General features: G+C 37.6%; 1 protein-coding gene across 1 annotated transcript in view; it reads left to right on the top strand.

Annotated features, from left to right (window-relative positions):
• The window catches only part of PREP (prolyl endopeptidase), a 95,912-nt gene that overhangs the window by 15,594 nt on the left and 55,801 nt on the right, over window positions 1-24,517 (top strand). Inside the window, exon 7 of the mRNA XM_071548826.1 lies at window positions 7,747-7,852. Coding sequence (XP_071404927.1) covers window positions 7,747-7,852 — 106 coding nt within the window. The remainder of the gene's footprint in view (window positions 1-7,746; window positions 7,853-24,517) is intronic.

Genomic DNA, 24,517 nt, shown 5'->3' with positions numbered 1-24,517 from the left:
GCAGTTGCAAAATGTGGTTTCATCCTTGTGCAGTAGGTCAAAAGTCTTCTTTTCAAGCCATTCCAAAATGTTTTCTGGTCAATTTTTTAAGTATTTGAGAAAAGGGAAGACCACAATGTAATGGAGGAAAAATTAAAATATTGTTATTAAAAATCAAATTATATGGCTTTTTGGTGCTTTCCTGAATATGCTTCCTTAGTGCTAATATGCTGCCATAGATTTTAAAATATAAATTTGCACAACTAATCATGTTACAAAATTAATGCTTGCATGCATTCCTGTCAGATAAATTAACAAATGTTTTAATTTTACCAGCCTTGATGGTCCAAACAGATAGAGCCCTATATAAATTACATTCTCTTTATCTTTTGATGAAAACTGTTGGATTGTGGTGTAGGTGTTCTAGTCTGCTACCAAACCTTTCTCTACAGTGGGAGCAGAGCTGGAATGTTCATACTCAGGGCAGAATTTGCAGGTCTCACAACCACTGGGCCAAGGAAGAGAAATACTTTGCTTGTCAATGAAAAGCTCTGAGAAGGAGATCCTTCAGAGTTTGCAAAAGTGATAATGTTGCCATAATACTTCAGAAAAAATGAATAATCTCAGGTGCACTATAGGAAGTCAGAGTGGTGTGTATTCTCAGTGGAGAGAAGAATCTAGGTCACTGATGAAGACAAAAGAGGGTTGTATGAAATTCTGTCAGCTTAATAAATTTACAAGACAATATGCAAGAAAACAGCTTCAGGGATTTTTTCCTATATACATTCACCACTAACCCCAACTATGCTTGATTTAAACACAACTTGTGCTGAAAATGATAATAGCAGAGAAATACAGATATAGTCCCAGCTCTTCACTTGAATAGATTGCTTGTGAGGAAAAAAATCTGTTTATTGCTAGTCAGATATATAAGTTTTTTGAAAAAGCTATCAAACCTTTTTGTTAGTCTAGGAAAAGCATATTCATTTCTGGTACAGATTCTGGAATAGTGGGAGACTTGGGAAGAGCAGGGATGGAGTTCAGTTAAATAACATTCCAGTAGAGGGCAGTCTGGTATGAAGATTTTTAAAATCTTGGCAATGTCATAGCTACTCTGGGAAAAGTGGGGCTTCCCATACTTCTCTGTTCAAGTCACATGTTCTTGCTTCTTCTTCAAGCTGACTGAGCATATCTCTCTTTCAGACAGACTGTTGTTCTCAAAGTTAAACAATAAGTTATATAAGAGTCTGTCACAATTGGTAGTGTTAAAAGTCCCTATGGTACTGGCAAAAAAGTAAACGGGAGAGAAAGGAGGGCGTGAGAGGAAACCTCCTAGCCCAATTCTGCCAGCAATAAAACAAGTACAGTTTTTCATGTTGTGGTTTAACAAGCACTACCTCTAAATTGACAATTATTTTTTCAAAATTTTTTATATTTAGAGCTGTCACAACATCAGTGGCTCTCAGGCAGGGAGGTGATCTTGCAAATGAAATTCAGAGCACAGAGGAGTAAGCTGTGTGAGGAGTGTGTGCTGGCTGTGGTGTGTTTTCACTGCAGGAACACTGGAGTATAGCATGCACAGGGGAAGAGTGACTAGTTGGAGGGGAGGGGCTGAAAACATTGTCAGTGTGCTCAAGTGAGACACACTGATGGATAAAACAGGGCTGTGTCAATTTTTCTAAAGCCTTACACTATCTTTGTCAAGGCTGAAGCCTATCATCAGTAACTTCCTATGGCCCTGGCAGTAGGTGTGGAAAATTTTACTATCAAGAAGCAGTTAGGTAATAATTTAATTATTTATTTGTTTTACTATAAGCTGAAAGCCCTGGTAAAAACTGTGTGTGATGTTTCTCATCTGAAAAGACTAGTGATTTTATTCTGTGCTAGACTTAAGAAAGAGAATGCATATACATGTTGCTGGGGTCCTCTTCTGAACAGGGCTGCATGGTCTCCTGTTGTAATTGCAACAACTGTAAGCACAATGATCTAGGGCCAAAATCACAGTACTCTGGCTTTGATAGGGCTCCTTCAACCCCAAACTTAGCAGAGGCTCAGAAGAACATGGTCAGAATAGAAATGCTTGTTATACCAGCACATCAAATCTAAAATCCCAGGATAAAAACCCAGCTGGAATAAGGTATTGAAATTAATGCTCAGGGCAAGTTTTCTAAGCTGGGGAGTGGGTAGACATAACCCATGAGACTTGTTTACACATAACCATATCCACGTCCTGCATAAAGTATGTCAGGCCTGCTCCTTAGAATGTTGTAAGTAGTTTCTATTGGACCTGATCCTGAAATTCTGCAATCCTGTGATCACCTGTAATTATGGCTTCTGAAATCTAGTTCATTAAGCCAGCACTCTGCAAATAAAAACCAAAAAGCCTTTGCAGCCTGAGAGTAGCAGCTTCAGATGACTTGGATTGTGCAGACAGTCCCAAGACGTCACTGTTTTTGAAAGTTCTTGCCCCAGTCCTCAATGTCTCATGACTGCTAGAACATAAAATGTGATAGGAGCTATATGAGAGCTTCAGTGACTTTCTGGCAGCACTGCAAAAATAATGTCAGAACAAAGCTTAATGTTCCTTTTTTTAAAACAAAACAAACTACACCTCTTCCACCCCCCAAAAAAACCCAAACCAAACAAAAAGAAAAACCTGCAAACAAAATTAAATCAACCAACCAAAAAAACCTCCAGCCCTTCAAAATCATTTTATCTGAGGAAAAAACTATTTCCTGTTCTAGGAAAGGAAATATCTTTGATTTTTCTAATAATAATTGAGATAATAAAAGTGTGATTTGAAAGGATGGGAGATTGCAGTGGAGGTTCTTTGTCATCGTGCAAGCAGATCTTTGTGGCCTGGGAACATAAGCACATCTGTGATACTGGAACACTTGAGGCTTGTTCAGACAGTGTAATTGCTCTTTACTGACCAAATGTTTCAGCAAATTCTACAGGATTTTTTTCTTTTTTCTCTGTAGAAACCATGTGCTTTGTGGCTTTTGTGCTTAATATTTTTCTTTGTTCATCTGATAGAAAGCTTTAGAATACTCATAAGTAGCAAAAGGTAAATAATTTCTGCATCAAGCAAAGTGTTTCTTGCATGTGAATTCTTAGTTGAGTCATATTCAGGGCCAGTGGTATTATGCAAAAGTGTAGCACACATCTAAAGTTAAGGAAGTAACAGCTGTCATGATTCTGTTTTGTTGTGACTGGATACATCCCTAAATGAATGTTTCAAAAAAAATCTAGTCAGTCACTCTGGATGTTTTTAAGCTATTACATCCAGAGCATATAGTGAAAATTGCAGTAGTGTTAAAATGCAGCTTATTGATGCAATGAGTTTTCAGTTCTAGTTATTAATGCCATGGTTGCATCTCTGTTGCTATAGATCTTTCTTTCTCTGAATGCTTTGATCATCCATGACTGGATACATGTGGTCCAGGTAGTAATTTGACCTTTGGCTCTGTTTGAAAGCTTTGATTCTGTCTGTGATTTTTGCGAACTTTGATTTTTATTTTTTTTTCTTATGTGATTCATTTGCTGTGTTTCACTGGAAATGCATTAGGTAGCAATGCACAGGCCATTAATACCTGAAGAGCAGTAGTTTGTAAAATAACCACAGATGAAGATCAGGTTGTAGATTATCACAGTGTTAATGTCTGTAAAGAAGAGAGTTTATCTTTTCATCAACACAGGCATATTATCTAATAACTGTATTTTACTTATATAATTTTTAGTACCTTGTTGTGCAGAAACAAATTATGCAGTAGTTAGTTTTTTTGATCATAAAAAGGGGCAAAGGTAGCAAAACTTTTAATTTATTACCTTAAAAAGCAATTATGTGTATATATAGTTTCCTTAATATGATACTATGCACTCAAATGACCCCTATTTGTCAACTAAATACAGAGAGCTCTTCCATATCCTAAATCTGGCAGGTAGTGTTCAAAGAACTTGCATTATAATTCACTGGGTTTGCTGGCATGCACATTACTTGAAAATGGAGCACTCTAATGTCTCTCCTATTGAGATGAGGGATGATACATAAAGCCAGGAAGTCTGAAAACCAATAGCCTTCTCCTGTTCATTCTTTTGTTGTTGTTGTTGTTTGTTTAATTGTGTACAAACTTTTGGTCTGAAATGTGCTGCTAATAGACAAAATATTTAACTTTGCATTTGCTGTGGCTCCTAATAACCCTTTGGGGTTCCTTATGTGACTTGTATGTTGAATTAATTGAATATTTTAATGAAAGAAAATATTTAACTTGTTACAAGATTCCTTTTACTAATTGGGCTTTAAAAATTTTTTTTAATAATAATTTGTTGAAGTTACAGATAACCCATTTCGTCTCTTAATGTTTTTCTAAGCAGTGGTTACTTTTCATCAAAATGGAAAGAACAGGTAACATTGAAACAAAATTGTCGGGGGTGGGGGGAAACAAGCTACAGAAAAGCTGCACTGTAACCCAAATCTCCTCTGTAAGAGTTTTCCTTTAAAGCGTTTGATGCTTGAAAGACTAAACAAAATAGTACTTGGGAGCACAGATACCTTAATGATTCTGTTGTGTGTGTTGCTGTGGTGTAATGATAGTCTCAACAAATGTTTGTGAAATAGTAGGTCTACCAACTTCAAAAATGCCAAGCGACTAAGGCAGTAGTGAAACTAAAAGCTATATACCAATGTCAGCTCTTTGGAATAATCCTTCCTTTACCAATGCTGAGTTAGAGATTAGTGCTGTGTTATGGTGGTAAGATCTTTGTTATGCTGAGGGTTTTTAAAAGCTCTAGTTAAAAGGCTACAGGATTTCTTATGTCCTGCTTTGGCAGATCCTAAATGTTGCTTGAAGAGTTGCAATTGCTTTAGAACCTCCTTAGCTTTTGCTAGTGGGTGTTGTTCAAAATGATAGTAATTATTTTAATGAGAGAAGTGTGCACTGACTGATATTCCAGATCTCTCTCAGAAATTCTTGAGGTGGGTTTCCTTTTCATATTAGATGGGGGAACCAAGTCTAACATTACAGCTGTGTCCCTTATGCTGAACCTTGAAGGCATTGTAAGATGTGACTGAGATGCTAGTATGAAGTTTCAGTTCATGAATTTGTGAGCCAAGAACAAGGATTGCAGTTCAGCTCATGAAGGTGATATAGCTGTAAAAGAATAACCCAAATGATGGTTGATAAATTGTATTTCCTTTTGCCATCCTGAAACCCACACTCTTATCTGTTTACAGTACAGAGTCAGTGGCATTCAGGCTGTGATGACCCATCCACCGATGCTGCAATATGAGCTGCCTTAAGCAATCTCTGCCGCTGTTCTTCATGTTTCCAGCTGCTTGGTGCAGTGGATTAGCTCAGCCATTTGTGCAACTGCACACTGAACCAGCTGAGATACTAATATGGCAGAGGGGCGCTTTTAAAATTTTTTTTTTTTTATTTTATTTTCTTCCTCCTTCCTCTCCTGAATTCTTTGTTTTGTTTGTTTTGGAGTTTTTTCATGCCCTGGATTGGCTTTTTTAATTTTTTTTGTTTGTTTGTTTAATGTGCTATTTTTTTCATCTGGAGTAGTTCCGTAGACCAGTCTACATAACAAATGGTAAATGCTTGTATTGACATGACATAGAGAATGAACTTGCATGAATAGAAGCAATTATAGCAGTAGGAAGAGCTAGAGGTGAAGACCTCCTAAGCTGGTACTGCTGCCAAGATTTGCTCACCAAAGTGTAACTTTGCAATGTGGATGTCTGAATCTGTGATATAATGCTGAACATTTTAGCATGCGGCAGTTTACTGTGTCTTGTCCTTTTTCTGTCAAATTCCTTTGGGTTATAGAACTCACTGATGTAAGAATAGCTTTAGAGATAGAGACAGACATAATTGGTATCCCACCAGCAAGATGCTTTGGGAGTTCCTACTTCAAATTAAACATAAACTGCTATTAACTCTTAACTAGTCCAGCTGGGAGTATAGAAGGAAAAACTCATTAGATGTACTCAGATTTGCTGTCATCAGAGGTTCTGAATTGCCCTTGCAACAACATCAGAAATCTGCAAGTCAATGTTCTTTCTTGGGTAAAGCAATTGATCTTCTCTTAATTAAGTCAACAGCATCAAAGAACAAACTTATGTGGGTTCTGACTATGACTGAAAGGATTTTGTGTCATACTCTAGAGTTTAACTGAAATTTATATTTCTGTATAACACTTAACAATTTAGTATAACTTTTGAGTTCATGAGGAAGAGAAAGAAGCTCGGTGCTTTTACAAGTATAGACAGATGTTTAAGCTGTGTATCACAGTCATTTTCTTAATTAGAACTGACATCTGCAGTTATTGTTTCTCTAAAGAAAAGGTAAAGATGTTTCTTTCAAGAAAGATCACCTAATCTTGGTTTCCTTTTCTGGATAGACTCCCTTCTAGGAAGGAGGAAACAAAATGTCTCAATTTTGCAGATGGCCTTTTTAAAGCTATCTTGCTGTTTCGTATAATGGGAGTTCTTTTGGTCCAGTAGGAATCTTAGGTGTTCTTTTCTATTTGTGTTGTGAGCTTTCAGCTATATGTACTTTTTTTGTTGTATAATTAGCTGTTAACAAAATGCCTGTAAAAATACAACTCGAAAACACTCATTTTGTATTTGTTTTTGTTTTGAGGACTCTTTGGTTGTTGGGACTTTTTTGTTAGCTTTCATATGCTGAGATTTGTGTTTATTCTGCTAGGTGCCCCACTTGTGTCTCCAGAATTTGTTTGAATAGCCGTATTGTTAGAACCTAATAATTCTGAAATTCTGCAGATATTTTGCACAACTGATGTTACACATATTAACTAAAATATATGAAGATGTGTTTAGGGGGAAGTGGAAAGTTTCTAGAACCCAGATTCATATTTTGTGATTAGGGGTTTAAATTTCCATTAGCTATGGTCATTTAAGAATATGGAAAGGAAACAGCTTTCTGCATCAGCTGTGTTATAAAACATCTAAATGTGCTAATTTTGGAATATGCTCAAAACAGCTCAGTCAGGAGAGGGGAACTTAAGTTGATAACTTCTTGTTACTTCTGGCTTTCCTTGTTGGGCTTGCATTTTCAAAAGTTTTGCCAAGAAAGAGAGTATATTTGCAAAGCCCTATTTGTGAGAAGGATTCTTTGATGACTTTATGTGCTAGCAACACCATTTAAAATTTTTATCAAAGCAAACCAAGGAAGCTTCATCATAAAATTTATAACTTGATGTTTATTTAAGAGCAGCACTAGATTTCCATGTGTGTAAACCAATGAAAAAGTTGAAAATCAAAATTCTGTATGTCATTTAGTTTGTCACAATAAGAAAAGCAAGGGGGAGGATGTACTCCAGATGCTGGAGCAGAAATTGCCCTGCAGACTGTGGTGAAGACCATGGTGAAGCAGACTGTCCCCCTGCAGCCTATGGAGTCCATGGTGGAGGAGATACCCACTCTGACTCATTTAGACACCCTTTTAGCAGAAATATTTTCAATAAGAATAAACCTTTCTTTTAGTTCATGGTGAAAATAAACAGGTAATGCTGTTTTGTTTCTATCTCCTGAAATGTCAGGAGACTGTACTTACATTCATATTTGCTGATATAAGCAATGAGTGTGGGTTCTGGTTGAGTTCTCATATTCCATACACGCCTGTTTACTCAACTAACTGTAACGTCAATTAATTTTTTTCCTTGGGGTTTAGGTTCTAACTTCTCAAGTTGGACTTTTCTTTCAGAGGATGAATTGTCTGATTTTTCTGTAACTTCTTACAGGTGTCAGATGATGGTCGATATGTCTTGCTGTCTATTAGAGAAGGCTGTGATCCAGTGAACAGACTGTGGTACTGTGATCTGCAGAAAGAGTCTCAGGGTATATCAGGTATGTGTTTTCTTGCTTTGTAAGTTTAGCTTAATCTTAATGCAATGTAAGGCTTGAATTACTTTATGTTTAAATATATATATACTTCAATATGTATATTACTTAACCTCCTTAATGCAGAGATTATGAGAAAATAAGCCCTGCTTCCTTCTGCTAGCATTCCATTGTCTGTTTTATATCAGTAGATGGAAGACTCCATTCTTAATTCTGTAGTTTGTTTGAAAAGTCTCAAGGAAAAATTGATGTAATATAAACAGCCTTACCACTGTATGTTTTATTTCATTCTACACCACTAGTACTTTTCCATGTTTAAATTTCTTTTGTATTTTAAAAATTCATGTGTCTTAAAAACATAACTACTTTACAGATAACATTTTTTTCTCCATCAAGTACTAGGAAATAAAAAATCCGCTGATTTTGTTTTGTAGCATCATTGTTTTTACAGTATAGAAGTATCAACTCGTACATCAAATACAGTTTCATGAAATGTTTCTTCCTTGCCTTCTAGTTGAATTAGCCTTTGACTTTTGTACATTTGGCTTTTTTAGCCTCAGTGGTATGGACTGAAAGTATGGCACTTTGCTCCATGTGGCTCCTGTTGATGCTTGGCATAGTTAGCTGTTTCATTGATTGGGGTTTTTTTATATCCAGAGTATTGAATTATTGAAATGCCTTCTTCAATATGTACTTTGTGTAGAATACAACTCAGCTTTTTTTATTCTTTGCGGCTTCGTTTCTTTTTAAATAGTTGATCTCAAGAAACGTGTTTTCTTGTTCATAACAGAATATTCAAGGTTTAGGAGTGTGATTAGAACTGATAGCAGCTTTGCAATATGTGGTGTATAATTCTGTTTCTCTTGCCTTTATTTCACTAAGTGGTTGTTGTGTTCTTCCCTTAGTTCATCAACAAGTCTTGGTACAGTATTTTGCATTTTGGTGAGTTTAGTGTTAGTGAGTATAGTTTTATATTCCTTTCTGGGAATAATTTTGATTTGGGGCATGTCACATGCTCATTTTGTAAAGGGTATTTCTTAATTACTTCTAAACTTGTCTTTAACAACTGTAGTTGTCTTGAATGCAAAACTTACAGGCCTAATCAAAATGATTACAGATACTTTCTATGCAACTGTATTTCAAAAATAAAACTGTAGATAAACTGTTTAGTATAGTGAAACATTTTTGTAAGTGTTCAATTGCAATGTCATTCAAGTTGGCACTCTCTGGCTGGAGATAGAATACATGAAAAGCATAGCTCTCCTCCCAAATTCACCCTCCCATTTATAGAGGCACTGGACAGTCTTGAAGGGAATCCTATCATGAAGCCTTGAAATGACTGTGGGATGAGATAATGAAGCATCTAATTTGTACTGCCTGGTGTAAGGTAAACTTAGAGTTTAACCTTTTCTGGGCTTGAAAATGCTTCTTTAACAAAATAGTTTCTCTGAACCAGTCTTTGATTTGCCTTAGCTATCTGTTTGTCATTGGGTGGGAGTTATGCAATCCCTCCCAATTTTCCCTTGTTGCCTATGAAAGGAATGATCTACCTGTAACCATTTGCTTGCACGAATTCCCTATTTTATAAACTTAGGAGCTCTCCAGATCTGTCTCACTAAGTTGCCAAATGCATTTTATGTAGTACAAAGGCTTTTCTTTACCCATGTCTTTTTACCTCAATGATAGTGAGCATAGGCCTAACAGTAAATATCTGGGATGCTTCCCAGAGTTGATCTTCCATGGAAATGTAAATGCACTGAACCACCAGTCCTTCAGCTTTTGGTGGTCAGAGGCAATAAGCTGAGCAAGCAGTAATACACGTAAGCTTAATTTTTGTCTATCAGGTGAGTCACACAAGAGGTGTAATTTCAGCTCAGCTGGTAATTTTCTGAGACAACGAAGTGAAGAGGTTGCTTCTGAAGTTAGGAGAAATGAATGCCAAATTTCATTTAAGCTGTTTTAGGCAAGTAAATAAGCAGCTCTGAAGTTAAATGGTAAATCTGTTTCTTAAGACTTGCATTTAATGGCCAGTTGTACATGATGCTCAGTAATATATCCAGATATGTTCAGATGAGTTAAGATTAAGTGATGCTTAGAGAATTATGTATAACTGAAGCACATTGTTAATAAAAACCATGAGATACAGAAGTACTGGCTCTTGTTATGCTGTCTTTGAAATGCAGTGATAGTACAAGGTTCTATGTAAGTATCAAACTATACCTCTTGTTACAAAATTTTAAGAGAATCAAGTGTCTTGGAAAAGTATATGTACTTTTAAAATGTATTACATGATCCTTCTATCTTTTGGAACAGACTTTATTTGTGAGTAAGTGTCATAGCTTTGGTGACATCTGAGATATTTCTTGCCTTCAGAACTACTGAATGTTTAATCTGAGCCTTTTTACTTGAATTTTTTACAATGATCTTTGTTCAAGAAGCCATTCTAGGGTTCAGAATACCTCATCTTAGTTTTGAAGAAAAGCCACAAAAGAAGAAAAGAAGAAAAAAGTAGGATACTTAGTGCTTTTCCAGTGTCCTAGATCGTACATGATCCCAAATCTTTGTTCGCGAAGCCTAGCCATGATGATGATGAGATCGTACTTGATATAGATAAATAATTTGATTTTCAGGCACTTTTTTTTGTTCCCTACTTGCTCTTTTAATCCAGATTGTCCAAAAATACTCTAGTTCTTAAGGAAATTTTCTCTTTATACTTTACATCTTTCAAGTCTCAAACCTCATTTGAATTATATATAGACCATCAAACACAAAAGGCAATGCAGCCTTTTCAAAAGGTAGCAGGTTGTAGTATTTTACATGGCATCCTTTTGTTATACCACTTTTCTTTGTAAAAAAGTAAAAGCAACTGCTAAGCAAAAAGTAATGAGTGAGATGACAATTCTTAGGAAGGTTGTGGCAAAATCCTAATTATAGAATGACACGGTCAACAGATTGTTTTCACTGTTTCTCTGTAGCATATCTTGTTTATAAAATAACAGTTTGATCATGTAATCATGGATTTACCTTTCTAAAATATTTTGTGCCCCAAGGTAAACATACCACAGCATAGTTTCAAACATTACATATAAAGCTGTGAGTTAAGAAATTTTTTGTTACTTAGAATTGCACAAAAATGCAAAGAACTGATTCTCATCTATGACTTATGAACTTAAAAACCTATTTAAAAATGTCATGTTAATTAACTCAGGGGCACATTTCTTGATTTTTGATTGCTAGTCGTGTTTTGTTTTCCTTTGGCAAGAGAAAATCAAATATCTTTGTTGTGTAAAGAATTTTCATTAAAAAGAACATGTTCTCAGAGTCAACAAAAATGAGCACTGAAGAGAAAATTGCTTTTCCTTCTAATATACTGAGGACTTGTGGAATTAACTGCGGTTCTGTTGCTGTTTCTTAGAGATGATGGTTGCAATGATAAAGTCTGCTTATTTGCCCACCTTGCCAACGACTGTGAAAAACTCAAGTTCAGTGTGGCAGCATTAGCTGACTGCCAAGATACCAGGTGTCATCTGCAGGAAAACTGCACGGATGTCTGTTGAAATGTGGTTTTTAATGGTTATAGATCAGTAGTTTATTCCCAAGATAAACTTATCCTTTTTTTGGAAATATATTCATATTTCATTACTTAAGTAATTTGGAATAATTTGTCTAAATTATTTGATCTTGTCTAATCCCAGTGTCTTCATTCTTCTTTTGTAGAGAATGAAAATACAAACTGAAACCCACCACACTAGGGAGCTGTGAGAGAACGAGTAAAATATTTTTGACCTCTTCAAAGAATAGTGTGGTATATTTTCATAGTTGCCTCTTAATCAGCAGTGATCCCCAAATCTGACAAAAATCCAATTTGTAGGGCCGTTTGGTTCCATTTATCCTAAAAACACTTCCAAATGCAATAAATGAACTGATTATCTCAATAAAGTCTTACAAACAAGCAACGTAATTACTTATTGCTGTCCTTACAGGTTAAAAAATGAACTGAAGGCAGCAAAAAGTCATCTCTCATCTTAAAACAGTTTATAATTTGTACCTTTTATGTTGTATTTCCTGAAAAGGAGAAGATGAGTCTGAAATACTTGGCACCCCTTTGTGAAGGTCCCTGTCATCGTAGCCTCTACTCCCTTTGGCTGTTGCTGAAACAGAGACCTGGCACGGAATTCACAACCAAAAGTGTTGATGGAGCAGTGTAGCTATAGGTTGTATTTGTGGTGTTCTCAATACTATACTTGTGCTGGAATTCCCAAGCCTTTGAGATGATCTGGCTGTTTGAAGTATGTGTTCAGGCTTCTCACTGCTTCATTGTAGGGATGGCATACGCTGCTTATGTAACTTAGAGGTTATATCTGTACAGTAACAGGTTGTCCACAGCCTGTACTCTGACACTGAAACCAAGAGGTACGTGTCACCTCACCTCCCTGCGTCAAAGCTCTCTTTTCCAAGATAGCATAACTACATCCAAGTTGCCTGTTGGGAATTATTTTTGCAAATACTGTCCCCCAAGCCATGACTGCATGTTGTCTGTTAATTGGAAGAGACTAAAAACGTGATGGGGGATGTGGTAACCATTAAACAGTGTAGAAATTGGAGCCTGTGTCTCACCTCTCTCAACCAGATTGATTTCACATGTCACCCTGTTTTGTGTTAATTTCTTGTGCATGGCATATGAATTACTTGGCCTTGATTATAGACTCCTTATTATGTGTTTCCAGATGAACTATTCAGGAGCTGAGGTGATGGATGTAAGTGAGGAAAAGAAGCAACACAGTTACAATTTGCCTGGATGAAGTTACGTTCCTTTAGGAAACAGTGGTCACAGAATAGCACTGTTAGAAATTGTTATGATAGTAATGACTGTAATAATTTCTATAAAGAAGTTGTCTTAAGGTAAATGTAAACTATAAATATTGTATTCATCTCTCCTTTTCTCTCTATATATGACTGACATCTTTCACCAAGCCCTAATTTTTGAGGTACAGAAATGTTTAGGTGGGAAAGGACTTCTTGAGATTATTGCTCAAGCAGGGTCAGCTAGAATGGGTTACCTAGAACTGTCTGTTTGAGTTTAGATTGTCTCTACAGATATTCTCTGCAACTTCTGAGCAACTTGGTGCTGTTGCTTGACCACCCCACATTAGAAAGTGTTTTCTTGGACTCTGATTGAATTTTTTTTTCATTTGTACCTACTGCCTTTTGTCCAGTCAGTGTGCTCTTCTGAGAAAAGGCTGGTTCATTCTTCTTTATTCCCTCCCATCACTGATAAGATCCCACTGAGCCTTCTCTCATTCAGACTGAAGTCAGAGCTTCCTCAGCCAATTCTCAAATGTGCTCCAGTGCCTTAATCATCTTTATGACCCTGTGCTGGGCTTGCTTCAGTAAGTCCATACCTTTCTTGTACTGTGTATGGATGAATGTCTTCTGTTCCTTATTTGCAGCCTACTTTCTGTGGAAGTAAGAGATACTTGATCTTGCTTTACTTTTTGAACTATTGGCTCCCAAATGCAGTCAGTGGTAATGGAAAGACAAAAGTCCCATTGGTCGAGCCCTCACAAGAATGTGTGAGAGGTCAGTTGGCCAGAGAGAGGTGAGAACATAAGCTTGTGGCATAAACTTAATCTTGTTACACCGTGAAGGTATATTCAGATGAAGAACATTATGGATGCCTGAGATGCAAAGAAGGTTTCAGAAGAACTTTTTGTCATCTTAGACTTAAGCCACAGTTAAGATTCTGTCCCCTGTGGATTATCAGAGACATGAAAAACAATGGAAGTTTGTCCTACAACTGTGATATTCAGAACAACTCTCTTCTGTGTCACTTCTCTTCTGGAATATCATAGTGACATAATACTAGCTGATATGGAGGTGTATGGTTTAAAGGATGGATAGGGTGGACAAACAGGGTAATTCTGTTTGGTTTTGAATTTGTAAGCCCATTTGCTTGAATAGGTCATCAGCTGAGGTGTTAGTTGGGTATGTGGTAACAAGGCTAAGTTGCTCTAAGCCATATGTTCATAAAGCTCATCCAACAGGTAGTCACATCATTGACTGCTGTGAGATCCAAAGTGTGGATAAGATAGATTTTCTTATATTATGCTTTACTGCAGGACTTTGGTGGCTGCCAAATTCTGTGTTTGGCGGTAAGGTAAGAATCACCTTCAGACTCTAGATGTCTTAAGAAGGTGGACTGAATGTACCTGTTCAGACCATTACCTGAGACTCCTGCTTTCCTGGGCTCCCTCAGAATGATTCAGTCCATGTGCAGTACAAGAGATTATTGATACAGTTTTTCATTACATTCATTTTTGGAGGCTTGTTTGATTTAGCTAACCCAGTATACTTCACCAGGCAGATGGACATATGGGAGTGAGTTATTCTCTTAGGAAGTATTTCAAGTCTGGAGTCAACAAATTTCTCATAGTTCTGATCTTACTTATTTTGTGAAGTCATGGCTAAGAAAGATTAATAGCAATAAATATGCTGTACTTGGGGGTAAGGTGGGCTTAGTTCATTTGTGGGCTTTATTTGTAACTTATTGTATATCAGAGATGTACAATTTTTTGAAACATTTTTACCTATATATTAAGAGACTTGCTTGCTCAGAGTAGAGTTTTTGGTGGGGTTTTTTGTCTGAAAGGCAGAAAAAAATTGTTTTCCCACAAAGAAAATATCTGGTTGAATTATTTTGCTTAAATTTGCAGAGTGGAGCAGAGAAGCAGGGTGAAAAGGGGGGATCCATCTTGGGAAAAAAGAAAGAAGAAACAGGAGTGCAAAATAAAACACTGTTTCATGTGTGGGAATAGAAAACACTTAATAAATATCTGCCTGATAGAACTTGGAAGATGTCTGTGAATTCAGGAATGAGTCAGCTACTGTGGAAATCACTAAGCAACACAATATAGCCCATAACAAACTTACAGGAGCTCAAATATTTCTTTCCTCAGCAGGTGAAAGGAATGAGAAGTCTTCCCTTTTTGCTCTTATTTATATATGGCATGATGTTATAGCAAGAAAAATATTTACTTTTTTAATTTCAAATTAAACTCGAGTTTCTGGCTGCTTTGAAAAGATTAATCCAACAGGATAAGCACATCGAGTTGAAAAAAAGCTGTAAAACCTGGTTTTGCCTTAATAAATTATGAACTTCTCTGATATTTATGCTCAATTACATGCCTATCCCATTTTTACTGGCTGTCTAGACAATACAAATAAAAAAGTAAATTTGCTGTAAATTTTCTATCTGAGAGGCTGAAAGGGAAGATCCAGATTATTCCACAAGAAATAGAACAGAATGATTTTGCTAAAAATCTGTAAGTAGTAGGAATAATACCTTCCTTTCCAAAGCAACACAATAATTTTGTAGCTCTTCCTCTTTCTCATCCCAGATGGTGTTTGGTATTTTTGCAGCTCCTTTAAGCTTTTCTTTACTGCACTGGTCTTGTTTTCCGACTGACAGGCAGTGATGCTAAATCAAAATGCCTTGTTGTTTTGAGGTGCCTCACATACGTTTTAGCTGAGTTACCTTTAGTTATTTTTGTTGTTTTAAATAATTTCCATTTTTTCAGAAAATGTGTTGCTTTCCTTTGCAAGAAGGCAAGTCATCTTCAGTCTTGCTAGTGAAGAAAGAATACCGGGCCTTACAAATAAGAAACATAGTGTATATTTTCATTGTTTGTCCCATATTGGAAAGATCTGTAACGTGATCTGGACATTGGAACTCTGAAATCTTTTGGATTCTCTGCTACCCCATGGTACATGCAATCCTAAGGAACAATCTCGTTGCATAAACATCAAACAGAGACAGGGACCACAGAAAAGCATGCAAGTAAACCTATCTATCTAGGGAGCTACTGAGATTGGGAAATAGTCAGTGTTGAGGGGCAGAGTTCAAACTACATGGGATGTAGGTAGTCCATGTTTGATAGGTAACTACCTTTCCAAGGTGTTACAAAATATATGAGGGGTTTGTGTCTTTCTTGTAATAGCATAGCATTGAGAACACATACCTGTCTTTGCTTTGACTGTGGATGTTGTCTCTTGGGATGAGACTTTGTATTCGCTCCATATATTTCCTTAAGATGAGTTTCCTAGCTTGGAAAGTGTGGAAAATCTGTTCCTTGTGAAATCATCTGCTGGTACCTCTGTCACTTCTGTGCATTTCAGGACAGTAATCTAGGTGCCAACCAATCCAAAGTAAATTGCTTTGATGTAGTTAACCTCTGACTTAACTTTCCCACAAGTTATCTTTTTCTGAAACATGTTTTATCCAATATTTGCCACTTCATTATTGTTTTAGAAATGGTGAGTTAATGCATTTCATTAACTTCCTGCATAGCATGAGTTGTTGCTTTTTCCATGTACTTCCTTTAAATAAGTGAGGTGATAATGATATCATCAAAGACTCTATGCAAGCATGACATTTTATTAGTTCTGTGTTGTGTCCTGTGTATTCATTGATTCTTGATGTATTTCTCAGGCTGTGGACCAGTGGAAGTTAACGTGCCTTGTGTTGAGCAGGAAATTATCTTTGGATGGAGTTCATATTTTATAAATGAGAGTAGATTATTTCTAAATGTTTAGGAAACTTAAAAGGATTTGACTTGTTTATTTCTATATTTGAAAAATTAAGTGTGTCAGATAGGTCTTCCCCTTTTACTGTATGTGATTACTCATGATATTTTTGTCAAGAGCTGTAGATTAATTGAATTTGCAGTGAAGTCTTCTGTAATAATTCTTGTCAGATTTTTTTCTCCAGAAGATAATCTACACAGTAGTGTTTTTATTTCTTTCCATGAACAGTACAGGGAGCATCTGAGCATCTTATCTGTTTCCCAGAGTAACTGAAATGTTCTTCATGCTTCCCTCCCCCCCTTCACAGTGTTTCTACTGTATATGGACTGAGTCGTATTCCTCTTCAAATATTCAGGTTGTTTGCTAGGTTTTTAAGTGGGCCATTGTGAGCTATTTGTGCCAAGAATGCTTCTTTTTAGAACAGAAAATCACTGTGATGACCAAACTATGACAAATACATAGTAGCTTTTTTTTTAATGGGAATTTTAAATTAGTTTGAAAAGATAAGAGGTTTGGCGGGTGTTTTTCCTCTGCTCCCCTACGACCACAGGCATCTCGTGAATCCCACCAGGTTAACCCAGTTTGTGTCATAGTTTTGATGAGAAAACTCTTTGTATTAGAAATGGCCATTTACTGATTGGAATTTTATGTTTACAACAACCAAACACACTTTTTGAAAAGCTTTTATTATGTTATATTGATGTTTTACAAATACTCTGTTTCTCAAGTCTAGATACCTGTGGCCATAACTCACAGTATTGTGGCAAGGCAATACTGTGAGAAGACACCACTGGGAGGAGACAAGTGGGCTGCTCCTTAAGCTTTTGGGGTAACTCCCTTGCTGTACTCTGCTTCAAATAGCTGTAGATATGGGAGCTTTTCCCTTTATTCTTGCTTCTTTGGTTGCATGTGGGGTGAGCTTTAGAAATATCAGAGAAAATGAAAATTACGGGATTCCTGTCAGGGTTTGACTACTCTTTGTCAGCCACTAAACCAACTCATATGGTTTAATTTTGCTTTATGAAATGTCAGTAGCAGGAGTGCAGCAGCATCAGGAAGAACAGCACTATAGGGTCATGTCCAGAAGGTTACTCCTCATTCAAGACTTTGGATTTCCCAATTTATCTTGCCAAACTCCTAATATACTTTTCAACCCTTGACTCTTGTAGCAAACATTTAAAAGTGATCTAATGATATTTCTTTGAAAAGCCACACAATTCCCCAGTAGCTGAGCATTGTAAGGCATGATTTTTTGTAGCTATTTTATCAAATTTGTCTTCCAGAATACTGACAGCACTCAGGTTTCCTGAACTAATGTGTTGATATGTTGAACCCCTCAAACAAGAAAATTCTCTCATTAATCACTTTCCTTAACTGTTTTTGGTATACCTGAAAATGCCTCATAGTAGCCTAACAGCTGGATGCACAGTAATCAAGCAGTTATAGCAACCTTGTTGCACACCTTGCCAAAAGAATCCCACAACCCCCCCCAACCAAACAACAACTTAAAAAAAGAAAAAGTGCTGGGTTTTTTTCTGGGGTATGTCTCTTCCTGTTTTTGTGCCTGATAATAATTTTGTTTTTCCCCTTTCTTGAGAAATGAGACTGTTTCTTTTCAATTAGATTGTCAGCTTTTACTGTTTAGTCTTTTAAATATGTGGTTTGGTGTAGTGAAGAAAGAATTTAGCACCAATCTGTTGGTGTGGAACAACAAATAAATGAAAGCTGTTTAATTGCCCTTGGCTGTGAAATTAGACCAGCGTGACATGGCCTATTGGTCTTGTTGAAGTTATCCTTAATATTGACCTTTTTCTTTATTTTGTATTGTGGTAGCAGCTATGAAGCACAGCGGAACTGTTTTATGAGCCAGTGACTCAGAGCTCTGGGCAAAGCCACACTTTCCTCTCTGGGGGAGCGGAAGCATAGAACAGAGGGGAAAAAGAAGGAATGTAAGGCAGTGTGGGGATCAGAAGAGGCAGCTGTTATAACCTCTGAGCACACAGAAACTGTGAAAAGCTTCTGTGACTCCTAGAATGCAAAAAGTTGAGAGGGCTGGCTAACTGGAAAGCACAGTCTGAGTTGTTGAAGGTGGTTAGAAGGGAAGCTAAACACAGGTTTGTCTAAGCAGGAGGTACAAGGGCTTTGTGGAGAGAGGGCAGTGGTAGGGGCTTTTATGGTTTGGGTAATGGTCTGCTTGGAGATTGATAATTTGGTGGGAACAGTGTGAGGTGGTAGGAGGACAAATAGGGGAAGAGGAGCTCGTGCAAAATACATGAAAACCACTGGCTTGGAAAGATGTGATAAAAACTGAGCAAACACAGAAGTTCACAGCTTGCTGGTTGCTTAGTCATTGTCAGATGGAACTGCTTTGTACTACACTGACAGAGGTAGCAGGAAGGAATTTAAGAGCAGGACTGTCAGCCTTAGGAATTTTTATTTTGCCTCTTTTTTTAGAAGATTGTTCTTTTTTTCCCCCATACTGAAGAAAGCACATATGTGACTTGAGGACAGGTGGAAGAAAAAGTTAATGTTTGTACAGTTCCTATTGAAAATAGGATTATTTGGCCTTTTGTGTCTTAGTTTAGTCTTGCCGTTTATCAGGCCCTCTTAAAAAATAAATAAGCAGTGAACAGTGTTAGATACAGTATCATCACAGGGATGAGTCAGTGTGTGCTGGGTAGCCTGAAAAAGTGTATCAAAACCTTTGTAATGAAAATAAACAAGAGATAGTGGGTAGACCGCAGACATCAGCTGTAAAGCAGAAGGTGGTGAGAGAATACTCTTCTCTTTTTTGAAAGACTTCTGTGATTGAAGTAACTTTTAAAAAAAACTTTCAAAAGTCAACATCTAAACAAAGACTATTATATTTCCGTAACAAATGGGGAGAAAAAAAATCAGTTGTCTTGAAAAATATATAAATGCCTCAACAACAGTGTTTAAGAAAAATGTTTCATATCCCTTAAGTGGCAATTTCAAAGAGTTTTAATTGCAGTGCACTTTTTTTTTAATTGGAGGCAAATTATTAGTAATAAAAATAAATTAGCAGCAAAACAAAGCTACAGATGTCATCTATCTGGATTTTTGTAAGACCTCTGGTGTGGTCTCCTACATCTTTCTAAACTGAAGAGATAGATTTGGCAGATGGACTGTTTGGTGGTTGGCTTCAGACCCCTCATCATCTTTGTGGCCCTCTGCTGGAGCCACTCATGTAGCTCCTTGTGTTTCTTGTACTGAGGCCCCCAGAACTGGACATAGTACTCCTGTCTGGAGAAGAGGCTTCAGGGAGTCTGCACCTCTCAGTACTTAAAGGGAGCCTACAAGAAAGATGAGGACAGACGTTTTAGCAGGGCCATTTCCCAATAGTAATGGTTTTAAACTAAGAAAGACTAGGTTTTGATTAGATTTAAGGAAGATGATTTATACGATGAGTGTGATTAAACACTTGTAACAGGTTGCCCAGAGAAGTGGTAGATGCCGCATCCCTGGAAACATAGACGTTTAGGTTGCATGGGGCGTTGATAGGATCTTTGACCTGATCTAGTTGAAGATGTCCCTGCTCATTGCAAGGAGGTTGGATTGGGTGACCTTTGAAGGTCCTTTCAAACCCAAACTGTCCAATGATTCTAGGAAATTAAATAACTTGGTATTAATTTTAGCAAGATCTTCATTGTGCCACTGTCTGACTGGACATTGCATTTATAAGTAGTATTCCTAATGAAGTTTTTTAGATTAGTTTTTTGTGCTTTTCTTTGTGTATATTAGAGAAAGTGTGGTGTGAGAGATTACTTTGGATGCCTGTTCTTTTGTTGCTGTGTTCTTCTACCTGAGGATGTAATCTATAACTCTCAAAGCAAAGCATATTCTCTTTTGCTGTCCTTTGAGTGATTATCCCAGTAGAAGTAAAATAGAAGCCTTGAAACTGATAGAGAAATGTCTGCTCATAAAAGTACTTGATTTTTTTCTTCTGGATTAATATTTGGTTATATCTTGACATGCCTGAACTTTTTTAACTCAAAGCAATAAATATTGCCTCTTTACATGTATTTATTTTTTAGATGGTGAATACATTAACTTTCCACGATCACTGAATAGCTGTCATCCATCATCTGCAGCTGAAGTGGTACTGAAAGCCCTCATAGTACATACACAATGAAGTTGCATTCCTTTCAGGGACATCTTAATATCTCCTCTCCAGTGTTCCCTCCCTCAGACCTTCATAAGTGAAGTCAGGTCCTAAGAGATAAAGAGATTTGGCTTTCAGAGAGCGTCCAAATTGTCTGAAAATCTCTCTTGCCTTTGGAGAACAGTGAGACACTGAATTAAATATTGGTAGCTTTGAAGAGGAAAGAGGTAAAAAAAATCCTGAGTCCTTTCACATAGCTGCTTAGAATCATAGAATCGATTGGGTTGGAAAAGACCTCCAAGATCATCGACTCCAACCCTTGGTCCAACTCTAGTCCATTTACCAGATCATGGCACTCAGCACCACGTCCAATCTACGTTTAAAAATCTCTAGGGATGGTGAATCCACCACCTCTCTGGGCAGCCCATTCCAATGCCTGATTACTCTTTCTGGAAAGAATTTTTTTCTGATATCCAACTTAAATTTCCCCTGGCAGAGCTTAAGCCCGTGCCCCCTTGTCCTATTGCTGAGTGCCTGGGAGAAGAGACCAGCCTCCACCTGGCTATAACTTCCCTTCAGGTAGTTCTAGACAGTGATGAGGTCACCTCTGAGCCTCCTCTTCTCCAGGCTAAACAACCCCAGCTCCCTCAGCCTCTCCCCATAGGACTTATGGTCCAGTCTCCAACCAAGAGCTTGAGAGCAAGCTGAGTATTGCATGATTTAAAAAGAAGTTAGATTCTGATGTGGAATTAGATGTCTGAGTGAAGGGCTTTTCTCTGCCATTCAGTTTGTAATATATGTCATGAATGTAGCACAGGGGCCCTGAAACAGTCTCTTCCAATTAGAAGCATGTCATGTACCATGAGATTATCCGTCTTTTATTGAACATAAAAACTAGTGTGGATTAGTACTGTGACAAACTGCAAAGTAAAGGCCCAGTTTTCAAAATCTCCTCTTGTAGGAAATACTTGAAATTTGGAAGCCCATTTGAGTATATGTATCTTAAATAAGTCTGGTAGCTCTGACTTGCTTTAGTGAGACAATATTCAGCAGTGAAAATGTGCTTCTGCATGGGAACCTCAGACACTTTTTACATGGTGACTGCACTCTCAACTGGCCAGCCTTGTGTCATTAAGCTGATTATTGTTATGAGTAGCAATGGTGAAAAAAGAGTAACCTTCATCTGCATGTCAATGTAATTGTTATTTTTACAGATTACAAACTTTCCCTCAGCCCCACGCAGCTGCACTCTTTCTTCCCTCCATGGCATGGGGGAGAGAATTGGGAGGGTAAAAGTGAGAAAACTCATGGGTTGAGATAAAGACAGTTTAACGGGTAAAGCAAAATCTGCATGCACAAGCAAAGTAGAAGGAATTCATTCACCACTTCCCATGGGCAGGCAGATGTTTAGCCATCCCCAGGAAAACGGGACTCCATCACGGTTAACAGTGACTTGGAAAGGCAAATGCCATCACTCCAATTGTCCCCACTTCCTTTGTCTTCCCCCAGCTTTATATGCTGAGCATCAAGCCATATATTCCTTTGATCAGTTGGTGTCAGCTGTCCTGGCTGTGTCCCCTCCCAATATTTTGTACACCCCCAGCTCCAGCCAAAACCAGCACATACAAACTGCTGTTGTCCTAAAGATCTCATAGTTACTGTCCTTGTAGGTCTCTTCTCTGGTGACAAATATGAAGTTATATAGTAGGGATAAAAGTTTTCATATTATTTTTAAAAAGAAATTCAGCTTTCTTTAGTATCCACAGTAATAAGAGCAGTAATTTGGAGGTTAAGAAAGTTTTTCACGTTGGAAATATAAGAAATAGAACTGTGTTTTTCCTTTAAAATACTTAGGTTTTGTGCCCCAACTGTGTGGTATGTTACTGAATTAGTTAATCATTACACTAACTAATTCTTCACTAGATACCAAATAAAGAAAACTAAATACAGGGAAGAATAGCCAGTTATTTGCACAAAAGCATGATGTGTCAATCTTTTATGTTTCACACTCAGATCACTTGCGTTTTGTGGGGTTTTATTCTTTTTTTTTGTTCACTTTTTCAAGAAAGCTGCTGGTGGAGCAAAGTCAGAGGTCTCAGAAGGAGTAATGTCATAAAATGGGATAGCTGACTCAGAACATTTGTGAAGAAAAATCTTAGGCATTTGAAAGGTGCGAATAAAGTGAAGATGCTCAGTTGATGCCACTGCAGATAAGGGAAATAGAACAAAATATTAATATCAGTGCAGGAGCTTGATGTTTGCAGGTGAAATAAAAATCTCGTATGCACTGAAGCTTTCAGTGTAGAGGAACTGAGGCAGAGATGGACACAATGGATCAATGTTTAGCCATGATCTGTTCTGCTCTGCTCTCATTTCACATAGGAAATTGTTGCACACCACTGCAAGCTGTGTACTGTAACTAACTGAAGCAAACTCAAATTGTTCTGACATACTCTGGAACAGCAGTGTAATACTGGATTCTTTGTTGCATCTAAATATCCAGCAGTATCAATGGTATATACAGGCTGCTCTCTGATGTGATGAGAATAATAATGAGAATACAATCTGTAAGTACTTGTAGTGAACTGTGGCCATGTCACGTGCAGTAGCTGAATGTTGTCTGACAGAATTCTAAATTGTAGAGTTTAACTATTTTGTTAGCAAGGTCCTTTGGTATGCCATCTCTGTGGAGGTAGGAGATGGAGACCTAAGTGGCAGCTAAGACTCAAGAGGTGTTAGAAACCATGGAAGTGCCTGAGAATGGTCACGTAGGAATTAGGGCTTCTCCCTGCAAAAGGAAGGTGGGATCAGTAGCCAGGCTGAAGTACATCTACATCAATGCATGCAGGATGGGCAAAAAACAGGAGAAGCTGGAAGCCATTGTGCAGCAGGAAAATTGTGACATAGTTGCCATCATGGAAACATGTTTGTATGACACACAACTGGAGTGAGAGCAGGGGCTGTTCAGTCTGGGGGGAGAGAAGTCTCCAGGATGACCTAATTGCAGCCTTCCAGTACCTAAAGGGGGCCTGCAAGATAGCTAAAGAGGTCGTGTGTGATGGGAAAAGAGGAAATGGCCTTAAACTGAACGAGGGCAGGTCTAGATCAGATATTAGGAAGAAATTCTTTACTTTGAGAGCGGTGAAATACTGTAGAAGTTGTCTGGGGAGATTGTGGATGCCCCATCCTAAGTCAGAGTTGGATGGGGCTTTGAGGAACTTGGTCTAGGTAAAGATGCCCCTGTCCACAGCAGGAGGGTTTAAACTAGATGGCCTTTAATATCCCTTCCAACCCAAATCATTCTATGATTTTATGAAAATCTAGAAGTCGAAAAATCAGGATCTTTCCTTAGTAGCAGTTTACCTGATTAATGCGGGTTCCATAACCACATGTGCAGGTTCCATAATGAAATGTGGTATGACTCACTTGATTAGAAAGCCTGACTCGTTGTTGTTATGAGCCAAACCTGTTGGTTCATTTTCTGAGAGTTCTCAGACTGCCCCCTTTCCAGAAAAACTGTCTTGCAAAAATATAACTAAGTCAGAATGTAATACAAATTTATGGAGATGAACATTTGTATCTTTGACTGCTTGAGTACATGAAAAAAGCCGAATGCCAGTGTTTTCCTTTTGAAAACTTTTTTCACAATATCAGAGAACCCTACCACTAGTTGATTACTAGGCCCTGTCTCTCCAGCAGACACAGTTAGAGGTTATTTGCCATGAATCAATTGTTTGGCCTTTCCATGAAATGTGAAATACGAAAGTAAGTATTGAGAACGTTTTGTGAACTGACGATCAGTGACTCTCAGCTGCTCTGTCCTTTCTGTCTTTCATTGGTAACAGACTGTGATCATTCGTGCTGTTATCAGTTTGTTCATGTTAGCTTTTCATTCTCCTGTCGTTGTCATCATTCAGTTACAGACCTGCTTCTGCACACAGAGCTCTCAGCACAACAGTGAATGT

This window comes from Pithys albifrons, chromosome 2 (assembly GCF_047495875.1).
Source record: "Pithys albifrons albifrons isolate INPA30051 chromosome 2, PitAlb_v1, whole genome shotgun sequence".
Classification (NCBI taxonomy): Eukaryota; Metazoa; Chordata; class Aves; order Passeriformes; family Thamnophilidae; genus Pithys; species Pithys albifrons.
Note: the sequence above shows the minus strand (reverse complement) of the source record. Positions and strands in the feature narration are given on the sequence as shown.